This window comes from Crinia signifera, chromosome 4 (assembly GCF_055691185.1).
Source record: "Crinia signifera chromosome 4, ASM5569118v1, whole genome shotgun sequence".
NCBI classification, from domain to species: Eukaryota; Metazoa; Chordata; class Amphibia; order Anura; family Myobatrachidae; genus Crinia; species Crinia signifera.
In genome coordinates this window covers 202,279,755-202,297,028 of record NC_139220.1, presented here as the reverse complement: position 1 = coordinate 202,297,028, position 17,274 = coordinate 202,279,755, and the positions used below count along the sequence as shown (strand labels likewise).

At 44.9% G+C, this 17,274-nt stretch overlaps 1 protein-coding gene across 1 annotated transcript; it reads right to left on the bottom strand.

Moving 5' to 3' along the window:
* Positions 1 to 209: 209 nt before the first annotated feature.
* ECHDC3 (enoyl-CoA hydratase domain containing 3) lies at positions 210 to 8,444 on the bottom strand. The gene is made up of 5 exons (XM_083183414.1): positions 8,239 to 8,444; positions 4,937 to 5,058; positions 3,989 to 4,086; positions 2,622 to 2,822; positions 210 to 700 (listed from the first exon to the last, which is right to left on the bottom strand). The coding sequence occupies exons 1-5, from the start codon at positions 8,382 to 8,384 to the stop codon at positions 380 to 382; spliced, it is 888 nt and encodes a 295-aa protein (XP_083039540.1). The 5' UTR covers positions 8,385 to 8,444; the 3' UTR covers positions 210 to 379.
* Positions 8,445 to 17,274: the final 8,830 nt, after the last annotated feature.

Genomic DNA, 17,274 nt, shown 5'->3' with positions numbered 1-17,274 from the left:
TGAAGCATTCTGCGTATCAAACTCACAGTGTATGGGAGCAGACTCCAACCCATAGAGGTTTCTTTGTTCCTGTATGCAATGTCTTCATTTAGAATAGATAAACGAAAGCATTGCATACCAGAAACAAAGAAACTGGACCCTGGGATATAAAATAGCAATATAATAAAATGCAAAACAGCACTTATTAAATCAGAACCATACAACAAGGCTTTCCTTAAAAATAACTTATATTGTTGAATGTAACATTTTCAAAAACTGTCAGTACATTTGATATACATTTCTTTGGTTGACAGCTAAGAAAAATCAGTAGCAGCAAAATAATTATGAGACATATATGAATTTATTTATATATGTATATAATTAGGTAAGGGTTTCCATATCAGTCTAGTGCGTTAGTCCACACTGGTTTCTTCTTCTGTGTGAATGCCTCGATCCCTTCTTGGCCATCCTTCAGCATTATATTCTCTAACATGACTTGTGATGCCAGGTTATATGCCTCATCCAGGCTCTGTGACATTTGCTTATAAAATGTAGCTTTTCCTAGAGCGACAACAGTGCGACTTGCCTGGCAAATTTTGTGGGCAATTTTCATGGTCTCGTCTTCCAGGCTCTCCTCAGGTACCACCTTGCTGACAAGACCATGAAGCAAAGCATCTTGGGCTGATATTGGTTCACCTGTGAAGAGCATTTCCATAGCAACCTATAAAATGAAAACAAACCGAGGTGCAGAATTATGGGGACTTGGTATAATATATGGTATAATATATGTTATGGTGTGTACACACAGGGGAGATATATTGCTAGCAATATATTGCTTGCAATATATTGCTGAGTAATATATTGCTCAGTGTACTTGCAATATATCTCCGCAATATATTTCTCAGCAATATATTGCTCAGTGTCCAGTTTTTCAGAGGGACCAGCAATTTTCCATGAAAATTGCTAGCAATTTTGACTAGATTTTTTTTTACCCTCTATTTAAATTAATTTATGATTGACATGGGTTGGTGTGGGGCAGCATGGTAATGCTCATGCCGCCCACCGATGGTGCAAATCACCATCGATGGGCAGCATGAACATAATCATGCTGCCCGACACCAATGCCCCCTTCATTTTTTCAATGTGACATACTATTGGTGTGGGGCAGCATGGTAATGCTCATGCCGCCCACCGATGGTGCAAATCACCATCGATGGGCAGCATGAACATAATCATGCTGCCCGACACCAATGCCCCCTTCATTTTTTCAATGTCACATACTATTGGTGTGGGGCAGCATGGTAATGCTCATGCCGCCCACCGATGGTGCAAATCACCATCGATGGGCAGCATGAACATAATCATGCTGCCCGACACCAATGCCCCCTTCATTTTTTCAATGTCACATACTATTGGTGTGGGGCAGCATGGTAATGCTCATGCCGCCCACCGATGGTGCAAATCACCATCGATGGGCAGCATGAACATAATCATGCTGCCCAACACCAATGCCCCCTTCATTTTTTTGGTTGTCACATACTATTGGTGTGGGGCAGCATGGTAATGCTCATGCCGCCCACCGATGGTGCAAATCACCATCGATGGGCAGCATGAACATAATCATGCTGCCCGACACCAATGCCCCCTTCATTTTTTCAATGTCACATACTATTGGTGTGGGGCAGCATAGTAATGCTCATGCCGCCCACCGATGGTGCAAATCACCATCGATGGGCAGCATGAACATAATCATGCTGCCCAACACCAATGCCCCCTTCATTTTTTTGGTTGTCACATACTATTGGTGTGGGGCAGCATGGTAATGCTCATGCTGCCCACCGATGGTGCAAATCACCATCGATGGGCAGCATGAACATAATCATGCTGCCCAACACCAATGCCCTCTAAAGACAGCCTATGCACTTACTGACTAGTGCGGCTGTGGGGTGCGCAGGAGGTGTGGGTACTGGCACAGTGGGGGAGAGATTTGCGCAGCAGCTTCTGTGCTGTATGCGCAGCCAGGGAAGGAGGAGGAAGCAGGGGGTGCGCGTGTGTCACGCTGTGACAGGGCGGGTGGGCGGGTCCCGGCCGGCATGTCACGCTGTGACAGGGAGGGTGGGCGGGTCCCGGGCCGGCATGTCACTCTGTGACAGGGCGGGAGGGCGGGTCCCGGCCGGCGCTGGAGGGTAAATATCGCTGGTCTCTGGTGCACAGTGCTTTGTGCACCAGCGACCAGCAATTTTTAGGCAGAATCGGAGGAGCAAGCTCCTGCGACCAGCGACCATGAAGGGCTGGCCGCGGGAGCGCGCTCCCAGTCATTTGTCGCTGGCTGCACATGAAATAACTGGCAATATGGTCACTGAGCGACCATTTTGCCAGCGATTTCATGACTAATTGCAGCAGTGTGTACACAGCATTAGTGCAGCAAGGTATCCATATCAACAGGTACTGGTAAAATGGTACAATGGACACTTTTTGCCACAATATATATATATATATATATATATATATATACATATACATACACACATACACACACACACACACACACACACACATACATACATACACACACAGACATATTAGCATATCTCAATAAGGTACTGTCGCTTTCTTGTAAGATAACTAGAAAATGTACTGACCTTTCTTGGCACAGCTCTTCCCAAAGCTACAGCAGGCGTAGAGCAGAACAGTCCAACATTGACACCTGGTGTAGCAAACTTGGACTTGTCAGACGCAACAGCTATATCACAGCTAGCAACAAGCTGGCATCCTGCCGCTGTGGCAAGACCATTCACCTGGGCTATAACAGGAACTGGTATGCTTTGGATTGTTTTCATAAGCTGCAACAACACACAGCACATCTTTATGCATTAGGCAGATATAGTTGGAGAGAACATTCCTCAGCTTACGTACAAAAAAAACCAAAAAACAGTTGAATCTATTCCATTAAAAATGTAACATGGGCTACAGTGCTGAATGCAAATATCATCACTCCCATGCCTGTACTGTTATTAAATTAAGTAGTAATAAGACTGAACACACTATTAGCCTACAATACTTACTGCTAACTGTGTTTCTACATAACAAAATGTACATATTATACTGTATACTACCAACACCATACTGTATTATACACTTCATAGGCCAAAGTATGTCAAAACCCCTTCTATAGCCCCATTCATGGCTAAAGGCATAGAGCAATAATCCAACATCAGCAGTACAATAGGTTGTATTAAGATGACAGCGACTTTCAATGTGGCACTGGTTTAAGATGTGCCATTTTCCCATTAAGGCAGTTTGTCATATCTATGCCCCAGTCACCTTTAAGGTCACAAAGAGCCGGTTTCCCAGTAGAAAGCAAAGTGGCTGTAATTGCGGGAAGCTGCAGAAGCCAGCAGTATTACTTTCTGCTAAGATTCCAAAGACTATTGCAACTATCTGTAGGTTGGATGCTGCACCGCCCATGTTTTTTCTGTCCACAGTTACAACCCATGCTGGGTGCAATTGATCCATTTGCTTTAGGCACACCTTAGAATAACACAAAAACACTATCATGCTCGACACCCCATGATTTGGTTCTCTTGGGTGTGTGAAGCCTTTCATGCCAGGAAAGATCCAGCCACCATGTACATATGGATGTCCACATACATTGCTCATGTATTGCATTTAAGATTCATATAAGATTATTTGTCTAGTGTTCATTCTAGCACCCGCCATCTTTAAAAACCCATGCAGTTCCTCTTCCCTGCCTGGGGTGTCGCTGCCTGCTGTGGTGTTTCTAGCATAGGTCTGGTTTGCATATCAGAGCTGATATACAGACCACACTGTGTTAGAAGCACTACAGCAGACAGCGACACCCCAGGCAGGGAAGAGGAACTGCATGGGTTTTCAAAGATGGTGGGTGCTAGAATGAAAACTATTTGTCTATGGGTTATATGCTTTCATGTGATTATAGCACAAGTACTTTTACTAAGTTATTAAATTTAGGTTCAGTATTGACGTTTACCTTGACACAAGCATTAAATACATCTGCGTGGTATGCTTTTCCATGTGCAGCTGTAAATTCCTTTAGATTGTGCCCAGATGAAAATACCGGTCCTTCCGCTGACATTGAAAAGAAAAAGAATAAACATGCTTAGGTTATAGATATAAAGAGGCAGATTTAACAAGCAGTGATGTTCTCTATGACATTATATTTCCCTATACGCTAACACTGTACTTAGGGGCCCATTCAAACCAGTTTGTTTGGGTACGAATTCAGCTCCGTCCCTGACATTCGGGGTTTGTGCATGCGCTGTTATGCAAATGTGCTTACCTGTTTGCTCGGTTACACGTTTACCTGTTTGCTAGGCTGCGAACAGGTCTGAATAAGGCCCTTAGTGTTAATTCTAGCACCTGTGCAGTTTCTCTTTCCTGCCTGGGGTGTCACTCTCTGTTATGTGGTGCTTAAAGCATAGTCTTGTCTGTATTTCAGCGCTGAAATACAGACCTGACTGTGCTAGGGTCATGGGTCAGGGTCATGACAAGGCAGCCCATGCCAACCTCCATCCTCAAGTAACAGAACGAGTTTTAGTGATCTCCATGCTTGAGCCCCAGTGACTTAATTAGTGCCTTAGTTCTGTGCTGAAGCCTGGATATCCCGTAAACCTGCACTGTTGGTGTGCCTTACGGAGCAATGTTGTGACTGCCTGTTACACTGGGCAGGCAGAGTCTGATAATGGGGGTCAACTGAGATCATTGTGAAGACAATATTGGGGAACATACCCTACCAGATTTCAGCATGAATGCGAAGTAGAACCAGCCACTATAGGCATACATTGTAGAAACAAAAGCATAATAAAGGAAATACTGTATGGACACGACTTGTATTAAACTGGGGCAAAACTCAGTACACATGTACAGCAGGCCGTTTGCTTTAGCTGTGTAGTAAATGTCAATTTGGTTACAAAAATACCTGCAATCACAATGACTCTCAAGTCCACGTCATGAACCTCATATAGGATGTCTTTCTGAAGAGACTGGAGCATGGCAAGGGATAAAGCATTCCTTTTCTGGGGGTTATTCATGGTTACTTTCCTGCATAGGAAGTATAAACATTTTAGTTTATATTCACAGTTGACAAAGTGTGTGCCAGTAAAAGGAACACTATAAGGATTTTTTAGTATTTGTTTTTTTTGTATTGGTTTATGTATAAGCCGATATGGTCTATAGGTCAATATGAGTTTTTCACTTTTTTTTTTATTCTTTTTCATACTTTACCACACTCAAGTTTAGTCAACATGGATGGTAACGTGTGCCCAGGAAAGTACAAGGCCTGAAGCATGTTGAGTGAAGCGAGCCATGCGAGAGTACATGTTACACTACTTGGATGTCCATGTTGAAAGGGGTCTTGGTTCACGCAAAAAATTTGAAAAACTCATGTTGTCCTTTTGACCAAATCTAGACGAAGGTATTCAATCCCTGCCGCTATTTCTGACTGGGCAAATAGCGGTGGGCGCCTATTCAATGCTGTCATTTCCAACAGCATTGAAGAGGCAGATTTACAGAACGGACCCGATTTTAAAAGCAGTCGGGCCTGTTTTGCCAAAAAGGGCCATGAATTGTCCAGACCACAGCCGGACGTTTTTGCGGACACGCACCCTTTTTGCCGATTGAAAGGTAGGACATTGAATCCCATCTGCCAATAAACTGGTGAGCGGCAAGAAAACGGGTTCAATGTCTATCCACTAATAACAAGTCAGATTCCCAATGGTAGAATCCCAGCGGTTACAATACCAGTGAATCCCAATGGTGAATTTTAGGCACTATGGGGGGTTATGGTATAAGGGGTTGACAATGTTTTTAGGTAGACAGTGAGTTGGTTAACACTTGAAAATGGCCGAAATACCATTGGTCAACAGAAGGTCGACACCAGCTTGTGGTCGACAATGAAAAGGTCAACGCGAGTTTTTCACGTTTTTTTTGTTGACATGGGCACCGTTTAAGTGTACCACATCCTCTAGCATGGCTCTGAGAGCTGCTGGCCATGCCCCCAGCCCCTCTGTCTCCCTGAGTAGATGCTGTGTGCATGCACACATCATCTATTTACTGCACCTCGGCTCAGCAGAGCAGAAATGGTTAGGGGGGACTCCCAGATGCACCCCCTCAACTACATCACAGGTTGTTAGGTTGACAGTCAAAAGGTTGATACATAAAAAAGATCAGCATGGTCAAAAGGTTGACAATAGTTGTTCAACTTTTTTTGTGTCTATGTCGACGTATACGTGTGTGAGCTTGGTAGACTATTATATTCTCCCAGTGGCGCCGCCGCCCCACCAAGTACCCCCAATCCCCCGCTGCCCCGCCGCCCATGCAACCCCCCCCCCCCCCCCCCCCATCCCCTGCAGCCTTACCTATCGCGCTGGCCCGGCGGCTCCATTCTTCTTCTGCTGAGGACCACCACAAAATGGCCGCCCCATACAGCAGACAGTTTCAGAGAACTGTGTGCTATATGGGGGTGGCCATTTTGTAGTGGTGCTCAGCAGAAGAACGGAGTCGCCGGGACCAGCGAGATAGGTAAGTCTGCGGGGGATTGGGGGGGGGGGGGTGTAACTATAGCACTGCAGCCCCTGGTGCCCCCACATGCACAGCGACCCCCTGTGGTGGCGGGGGCTGCAGTGCTATAGTTACGCCGCTGTATTCTCCCTCTATGCCCACTGGGATGGTGAAGTATGAACAAGTTTGTTTAAAAAAATCATGAAAAAAATGCTGTACCTTTTCCTTGTCAACCTTTTCACCATTTCATGTGTCGACCAATAGTGGTTGACCTACCTTCTGACCTACTGTCAACCTAATATCCACATACCCTGCTGATGGGAGGAGGAACAGTCCCATGAAATCCAAGACAGATGGGAGGTATGGTTACATCAGCACATCTGCCTGTATGTATGGGCAGGGCCGGATTAAAGCAGGGGCAAAAGGGGTCAGTACCCCTGGGCCCCCTCTAGCTAGGGGCCCCCTGTGGTTGTCATGTATTATTTTATTTTATTTTTAGCTAAAGGTTTTGTGCATGGGAGTGGGGTAGTGCTGCAGCTTAACCTATCTGCCAATGTGACAATGATTAATGGTGCTGAGCATGGGGCGCAAAGGCACACTGACTGCACAAGTGTGCAGTGCATTACTGGGAGTTGACTAAGGGCCAGATTCTCTCAACTTCAAAAGTGATAAAATTGAGAGTGATAAACAGCCAGCCAATCAGCTCCTGTCTGACATATTTCAAACCCAGCCTGTGACATGCCAGGTAGGAGCTTATTGGCTGGCTGTTTATCACTCTCAATTTTATCACTTTTGAAGTTTAGAGAATCTGGCCCTATGTCCCATGACACTTTGCACAAGAGGGCAGAGGCTGAGAGGTTTGTGCTGAGCTCTGATTGGTGGAGCTCATTACATGCTTCTCAGGCCCATGGAGGACAGCAGCAGCCTAGTCATGGGAGGGTTTTTAATGAGAGGCAGCACTGGGACTGTGAGGTCTCCTACAGAGTAACGTGCAGAGGGACAAACAGAGGCTTTCCATGTGGTATGTGTGTGTGTATATCTCCCCCCTGCAGTAACCCATTGACCAAGTATATACTGCCTTTACTCTGTGTTTTGACAGGGTGATATTCTCCCATGCAGTTTGCAACAAGTATTGACATGTGCAAGGGGGCCCCCCTGTCTAAAGTGCCCCAGGCCCCCCCGAAGGCTTAATCTGGCACTGTGTATGGGCAGTCAGCAGCTGTGAGACTAAAGTCAAAACTGGGTGGGCAAATGGCACCCAGCTATGATGTCAGTACAACACATCGAGCGGCTGATTGGCAAGTGCTTAGGATTACCTGGATCAGCTGCTCGTTGGCTCCACCGATGTGCTGTCATAACATGTAGTGTATCCAGCATCAGTTATCAAAATGTATGTCTTATGACTTATAAATAAGTTGCATAATATTATTACTTGCTATTAAAATCATGTATTTTAAGAAGAAAAAAAATAAGTATAGAAAATGATGATAGAGTGTAATTTACCAGCATGATTTTGCATGTAGCTTACCAAAGAGCAGGCTCACTTTCACGGTGTTATTTATCTAATGTGCATCTCCATAAACACGCTTAAAATATCTTAATAGTCAAATAATAATAGTCATAAACAAACACATGCCATTTGTCAGTGTAACTTCCCGTGTATATATTGTGTTCTTACGCCCTGCTGCTAACAGCTGGAGCCCCGTGCTGCGCTACCCTTACCTGATGCCACCCTTCTGCACACAGACAGTGAGTGCCGGGTGTGCCTGCTGCATTGTGCCGGTCACCCATCTCCTCGGCACATCTGCACCCCGGCAGGAGAGCCGCACAGCAGCAGGGAGCAGGCAGCACAGTAATGCATGCATCATATGCACCAGGGTCCAGGCTTGTTACCCTCTCGGGCTAAACAAACACAAACTTTGCACTTTGCATATGAGAAACTCATTACGGTAGAAAAGCTAAAGCTGTAGCTGCAGTGCTGCCCCCTAGTATGGAGGATCAGCGCTGCAGGAATTTACCATAACTACTGTACTTGCCAGTACCTGTAGCGTGTAAATGTGGTGGATCAGCAGCACTTTGTAGTACTGAGAGCTGTCCTAGCTGAGTGCAGACTGAGGTATAGACGGGTCTATGAGAAGAAGGGTTTCAGGATTTCTGTGGTTTTTCAATATTTTCAATTGCGGGTTTGCAGCAAAAACCTGTTTTTATATATAATTAAAGGAATGCTTTATTCTTTGAATAAAGCGTTTTATTTAATTAATGGTGGATTATTTGTACTTATTTATTTATTAACAGTTTCTTATATAGAGCATATATATTCCGCAGCGGTTTACAGAGTATAGTTGAACATTCACATCAGTCCCTGCCCCAGTGGCGCTTGCAATCTATGGGGGAGATTCTCTAAGCTAAAAATGCGGTAAAAACCCCGTTATCTGGGTTTTTACCACATTTTGGGATGCTGTAAGCATCCCCCGGCGGGGGGCATCGCCAGAAATATCTGCCTATGGGCTTCTACTGCAACCCTCCGCCATCCCGCATTGACCCACCGCCGCCCCGCATGGACCCCCGCCGCCCCGTATAACCCCCCCCACCACCACCACCTGTGTCCAGGCAGCACAGAGCTGTGCTGCCCGGACCTCTGACTTCCTCCTCCCTGCACTGATCCTCTTCCGGATGCAGGGAGGAGGAGAGCCCCGTGCAGCAGCAGCGCCGGGTAAGGGAGGGAGGGGAGAGCTGCCAGGTCCCCATGGTAAAAAAGGGTAAAAAAGCAAGGTTGCAGATCCAGGAATTTCGACATGAGTTGAACCGTTCACACTGAAAAAAAGACCCATGTTAAAAGGCAAATTACTGGGTCGACATGCTAGACCTGGGAATTTGCCTAGCAGTGAGAACAGTGTATTAGTTTAATTAGTATCTAGTTGAATTTGATTTAATCTTCTCAAGCATGTATATCCTTTAAATCCTGAACTTTTAGGGTGCCTTGAGGACCGTGTTTTTCTAGCCTAGTGTATGGCTAGCTTAGCGCTAGGTATCACCAATGGGAAATTATTTATACAAATAAACTGTTTAACTAAAATAGCAGTATTGGCATCATCCTGAAGGTGTTCACATCAGATGGTCTAGAAAGCATACAAATAAATGCAACTGACACCATCTTGTTAATTGCTTTTTATTGTTGGCTGCAAATATTGCTTTATGGGGTTGTTGCACTTATCAAATAAGGCATCAAGAAAACATTATTTTCCATTACAGCTGAGAATACATTGAAATGATGCCCATCTATTTTCCAGAAGGATATAAAGACATTGGAGACTGAACAAAGAAGGGCAATTAAAATGGTGCATGGCCTACATCACAAAACATACCAGAAAAGACTAAAAGATCTGGTACTTATATGTTAGTTGGGCGCCCACTATAGTTAGTACGCTCATACCCCCACTATCCATGTCGGCATGGAGTTGATTATATATAGGGCGGTATTCAATGAGCCTGATTCGCCATGTTTTTATGGCGAATTTGTGCTGTTTGGCGAATTTCTGACTAAAACGGTGAATCACCCTATTCAATGACCACATGGCGAATACATTTGAAGGTTTTTTTCACCATGATTCACCGAGTAGCAATCGCTATCTTTTTATGGTGAAGTGGAATGTGAACTTTTAAAATAAAGTGTTTTGTTTTTTACATTTGGTGTCAAAAAATCAGGAATTTTATTCTGAGGAGGGGCATGCTATTTTTATTCATGTGCTGTAAGCACACGAATATATATTTAATTAAAAAAAATATATATATTTTTTTTTTACACAGCAGCCAGCAGGGGGCGCCGGAGCCGAGCCGCTCATTACATATTCATATATTCACTGCACCCGATCGTTACGATCGGGTGTAGTGAATATACGCTCCCCTGCTGGCACCCCCGGGGGGCAGCCTGTGCTGCCTGGCACCCGGGGAGCCCACCTACCCCCCACAAAGTTCTGGGGCAGGCAGAGAGACTACCATCTCTCTGCCTGGCACCGTCCTCAGGCTCCCTGCGGCAATCGCCGCAGGAGCTCATATTCGCCAGTCAGGGGCAGCGAGCCGGCACCGGAACGTGGCGAATGTGCAGCGAATCCTAAAAAGGATTCGCTGCACCTCGCAGGTATTCTCATTGAATACCGCCCATAGTGTGGCGAGCGCAGAGAGCCACCGAGCCCGAAGCGTGGCGAGCCCAGCGTGGGGATGTGGAAAACTAAGCAAATACAGTAGCTTAGTGGGCGCCCAACTAACATATAAGTACCAAAGATCTTAATATTTATACTTTAGAGCAGAGAAGGAAAAGGGGGGACATGATAGAAACTTTCAAATATATCAAGGGTTTTAACAAGGTACAGGTGGGAGACATTCTTCACAGGAAGAGGAGCAGCAGAACACAAGGACATGCACTGAAACTAGAGGGAGGAAGATTCAGGGGAAATTTGAGGGAGAATTACTTCACAGAAAGAGTAGTAGATAAGTGGAATAGCCTCCCATCAGAGGTGGTAGAGGCAAATACAGTAGTACAATTTAAACATGCTTGGGATAGGCATATTGTATATCCTTACAAAAAAATAAGGATCAAATATGGTTTGAGGTAACACGTTTAAAAAAGGCCAGACTAGATGGGCCAAGTGGTTCTTATCTACCGTCAAATTCTATGTTTCTATTATTCTTGAATGAAAATGAGCTGATGTTATTACCACTAATTATTTTAACTCAGAAGTAATGATAGCAGTCCAGGCAAAAAAAGGAAAGAGGCCTCTAAGATTGTCCAATAGTCTAGAGCAGGGGTTCCAAAACATGGTCCACAAGGCACCCCAACAACCCAGGTTTTAAGTATAGCAATACTAGAACAAATGTGACTTAATTAGTATCCCAGTTATTTTGTTTAGAACATCCGTAATTAGGCATGGATATCACAAAAACCTGGACTGTTATACCCCTTTCAGACAGAAAAAAAGACCCGGGAATTTCCCTGCTCTTGCCGTGTCGACCCGGGTTTTTCTTCTGTCTGAAAGGGTCAACACGGGTCTAAAGTTCCGGGACTTCGACCCAGGTATTTACCTGGGTTTTTCCCGTGTCAGACACGTGTTTGCGGCTGTGTGAAAGGATCCGACCTGTGTTTTTCTCCCGACTATTGTAAAATCATGCTGATTGGCTGTGCAGAATGGCGCTGCGTGATTGGCTGATCTTTACAGCTTCCCTGATTGGCTGAGCGGGCGTGGCAGTGGCGTGCAGCGCAGCACTAAATGGCCATTGCACATTGGAAAGATGAGGAGATCCATTTAATGCAATGTTTAATGTTTAATGCAATGCAGTGAGCAGACACCTCCTACTTTTCATGATCTCATCTCTGTGTGCCTTTAAAACTGTCCTTTTCTTATGACACACAGAGTTTTGCAGGAAAAATCCGGCTTCTGTGTGAAAGGGGTAGACACGGGAAATACCCGGGTTTTTGCTCCTGTGTGAAAGGGGGTCAGCCCCTTGCTGCCTAGTTCTACCCGGGTTTTTGTATCCGGGAAATACCTGGGTTTTTGGGATTTTTCTGACTGAAAGGGGTATTAGTGTACCTTTGAGGACCATTTTTGGGAACCCCTCGTCTAGGTACTATACAGCAGAGCATGCAATGCAAAGGTCTTAAGGGGCATATACACGGGGCGATTTTAACCCCATTTGTACGTGATCTGTATAGATCACTTAGAAATGAAGCCTGGATTGCTCCATTTGTATGGCCCCGGGGGCTGCGCATCTCTATCATCCACAGAGATAGACCATGCTTGCACTGTCTATCCTGCTAGATCGCAGCTTTGCCTATAAACAATACGCAAAACCCTGCTCGGCACAGATCACACATGTGGGTGCTGAGCGATCCATGCTTCAGTACGTTGCTCCGCATGGTCTGCAGTCACCCATTGTGTACGGGCATTACCTTAATATACTGGAGCATGAATACTATCCTTTTTTCACTAAAGTTAGAGATGAATATTCATGGGTCCATGCTGAGAGGGCAGAACTATAGCGATGTGATTTGTGTCATTTTATCTCCTCCATTTGGAGTTGAGATTACCCATATTATCCTGCTTCATTAGGTAGTGGGTGGCATGCAGGAGATCTGCCCACTCTACCAGGGTGTGGAGGAACTATTCAAAAAATCTGGAGACTTTTTGCAGCTTCCAGAAGAGTAGGCAACTATGTTCTTGACTAAGAACTGTCCTTTCCTTCCCACATTCAATCTGCCTCCAAAAACACTTCAGTATTATGCATCTATCACTAAAGATCCATACACAATGGCCAATTTTGCCCAGCGTGCATGGACAGCAATGATGGGCTGAAAATAGTACATACACACTGAGTAATTTTCACCTGTTTAAGTGTTTATCCTTGGGTGGACGACTTTCTATAACAGGACGCTATGGAAAGCGCTCCACCCCGCTGCTCATCAGCTGCAACAAAACTGAGCTGCTTTTAGCTCAAAATTGCCCAGTGTGTATGGGAATAAAGGCCCATATACGTTGGGCGACTGAGTCGAAAGGCACTAAGTTTACTCATTTGAGCGGCTTTCAGCTCGAAAGCCACCCAGGGTGTACAGGCCAGCGATGAGTGTCGAATGCTGATGTGCACTCCCGCATCGTCACTGGGCAAGGGGGTGGACGGCTTTCAATTGCGTCCTGATATGGAAAGCCGTCCACCCCTGGGAAAATGGCTAAATCAGGCAACAAAACGCTCAGTGTGTATGTACCTTTAAGGTGCTTCAAATATGTACATTTTGTGATCTCAAGCCAGTATACACTTAACTGTGCATGAGCTTCAGTATTTATGTTTTGGGGTTTAGTTTCACTTTATGGATGTTGTGCTATGTTCACTTTATATTATGTTATGGATTAATAGGGGATAATGAATGTGATTATGCTATTTGCCTGCTTATCTTGTAGTGCCAAGTTTTTGTGTAGCACACAGGAAAGGAACATTGGTTGCTTATTTAAGATTCCTTATTTTGCTTTGTTGGCTAAAGGGTTTAATATAGTTTCCATGGCAACTTTTTTTTTTTTATCTCTGCTAATATACTTGTTTTGCTCCTGGAGCCAAGGTTGAAGTGGTTTAAAAAAAAATTGGAAAAAAAAATTGTATTTTTAGTCACATTACTGCTAAAGCATTTCTTGACTTAGGTTAACTAATGCTATTTCAGCTTAAAGTGAAGCTGTCATGTAAACAAGTCGTTTGAATAGGTAGCAGTAATTTAACCAAAAGTAGGGACCACAAAAAATAAAGTCACCTACCTCCTATGGAGGTCATTTAGATGATTTCTAAACAAAGCAAAAAGAAAACATTGCTTTAGCAGTCATGCAAATGACCCTTTTTTTCTAGTAAACGTTTTACTGTAAATACCAAGTTTGGGCATATGATGGTTTTGTAGTACTTTTTGTACATCCGGAAAGTTATTTTAGTTACAAACCTTACTTTTTTCAAACATGTTCTCGAACCATTTGTAGAAGCATTTGGACCAATCCGAAGCAGGTATGCTGGATCTGGATGAAGATCTCCACTGCAGCTTGTGGTTACTGAAAACAAATTCTGTGCATCTTGTGCTTGGTTTGTGGGAACATGAAACTTTTGCCGGGGGCCACATATGGACTGTATGGTGGATAACTGAGCTCCGGGATGCGCTCATGGGCCAGAAAATTTACAGCTTTCATGGACTTGTGGGTAAGTGCACTGTCTTGATGAAGAGGGGTACCACAAGCAAGAACTTGGATGGCATTTGGAAATGGATTCTAGCACTTACCGTAGGTGCTGCTTGGCTTCCCAGTCACCAGAGAGATTCATGGAGTTGGAGATGAAAAGGTCATGGGCGGGAACCAGTTCAGTTTGTTACAGACAGATCTGGCATTCCAGTTGGCACAAATAAGAAGGACTGTTATTGGGAGTATAGAATGGAGGTGAGATTAATTTGGAGCAGAGAGATGACGAAAGTGTAATGATGGTGAAGGCTCCTGAGCGAACATAAGAAGCTGAAGGTGGTGGGCAGGTAAGGTGCATTACTATGTAAGCTATCCGCTGGTGATACTAATTGAGGGTGCAGTTGTTATTTACTCTATTTCACCAGCCATTTCCACCCTCGGTCCTCAATGCACACTGAATGATAAATTTACTAAGATGGGAGTTCTATTAAAGATAGGATGTTACCCATAGAAACCAATCAGAATCTACTTATTTATTTAGCACCTTCTAGAAGATAATAGATAGAATCTGAATTGGTCGCTATGGGAAACATTCCATCATAATAAATTTATGGCCCAGTGATAATTTAGTGATACTAAGGCTTCGGCTCAAATTGGTAAATCAAAATAACTGAGGTACTAATTAAGTCACGTGTGCTCAAGCATGAATGTAACTAAAACCTGCACTGTAAGAGTGCTTTGAGGGCTAAGGTTGGGACATTTTTTCTTATTAAATGCATGGAACAACATGCATGCCCCCCCCCCCACTTGTAGTAGATGGGGCTCTTGCACGGCAAAAAAGGGTCCCGGCCTAACATTACACCACACCGTAATGCCCATTGCACATTACACATAAAGCCACATGCCGTAATGGCAGTTACACGTAAAGCCACACATGATACCTATTACATACTATATAACAAACGTAATGCCCATTACATACTATAAAACAAACCGTAATGCCCATTACACATTTGACACACAAGTGCCACTTACCTACATGCTTGATGCAAAGGGGCTTCATTCTCGTTGCCAAGGGGCTTCATGCTTGTTGCCAAGGGGGAATGCAGCCCGCTCCCCAACCCGCCCAGCTGTCCAGCTCCCCGCTGTGCCCAGCTGAGCCAGAGCTCAAGTCTCCCGCTGGACCGCTAGTCAGTAGGCACTCGCAGTCCAGTAGCCAATGCTGCTTCTGATTGGCTGCTGGACCACAAGCGCCTATTGGCTATCGGTCCATCGGGGACTCAGTCTCCAGCCGGACACAGCAGGGAAGCAGGAACGGGGAGTCGTGCAGAGTGCAGGACTCTAACGCCCTGTGATATTTCGGCGCCCGGAGCTCGTGCTTCGCCCTAGCTACACCACTGGACTTGCATAGCAAGAACCCCTGTTTACTATTGCAATTTTCCACAAAATGAGATGCTACGGTGTACTTTGCCTGTGCCTCAGCTAAATACCTTCACCCTTACCAAAATCTTCTTCACTGCTTAACAAAGTTCCACTGTTCCTCAAATTTGGGCTTTTTGCTCTGTATACCTATGGGGTGCCGGACGGGGGCCCGACAGTCATTTACCCAACGTCCGACAGTCAAAACTTTGACACACGGGGGCCTGAAGGACACCGGCTATTCCCCCTCGTGGGGGTCCATGACCCCCATAGAGGGAGAATAGAATAGAATAGCATGGCGAGCGCAGCGAGCACGCAAGGGGCTTTGTTGCGTTCACCATGCTGTCTGGGTTTGGTCAGTTGGGATTCCGACCTCGGGATAATGACTGTCGGAACCCTATACCACACCCATACCTACGTATCTTAAGCTACAGACGGGGGTGAGTACACACGGGGGTGATTTCAGCATATATCACTAACAATATGGTCGCTGAGCGACCATATTGCTAGTGATTTCATGTGCTGTGGGACATAAATCGCATGCTGCCAGCCCGTCATTGCTGCAGGAGCATGCTCCTCCGATTATGGCTAAAAATTGCTAGTCGCTGGTGCACAATGCACTGTGCACCAGCGACCAGCGAATTCTAGACAAAATGAGGTAGAGACAGAATAGCTTGCAATTTTCAACCAAAATCGCTGGTCACTGATGAAAAAAATACACTAAAGGCCCATACACACTGGGCGACTTTGAGCTGAAAGTCGCTCAAAACAGCAGGTTTGAGCGGCTTTCAGCTCAAAGCCACCTAGTGTGTATGGGCCGGCGATGAGCGGTGAGTGCTGCTGCGCGCTCCCGCAACATCGCCGGGAAAGCCGTTCATCTGCTGGTTATACCAGCAGATGAGCGGCTTTCAGGGTGGCTTTGCATAACGCTCCGCTATGCAACGCCATCCTCCCTCCTCTGTCGGCGCGGGGCCAGGGGAAAGCTGCTCAGTGTGTATGCACTGAGCAGCTTTCCCCCCAGCGATGAATGCGATCCACACATTGGGCATAGTTGCCCAGTGTGTATGGACCTTAAGCAATATATTGCTGAGAGATATTGCAAGTACATTGAGCAATATATTGCTGAGCGATTTTAAGCCAAAATCGCTTAAAGACCAAATTGCGTCATGTGTACACAGCTTATGAAGACATTTGCCTTTACTTTATTGGTTATAGTATTGCACTTTATAAATGACCTACTGAGTGTCTTCATTATTCATGACACATTTTACTTTATTTCTATAATTAATGCATAATTATTCTGCATTTATTCAAATAATGTATTTCGCACAGTAAGCAGAGTACTGAGAATGTCCTAATTAAAAAGAGGCCAACATAAATAGCATGTGGCTTAAAAGCCAAATCTGAGAAGTTATCTTTAATTGCTGTATATGTACTAAGCTTTGCAGAATGATAAAGTTAAGAGAGATCAAAGGGGTTATTTAGGCTTAATCACTGGGCTGAGAATCTGCAGACTGTCCATTTATCGAATGACTGCGCATACGTACAGATCTTGGTGCGCATGTGTGAGCCCATCCAGTGATAAAATCCAGCGTTTCGCAAGTTGACTGACAGGAAGCCGGCATTTGCGATTTCTGTAACAAAT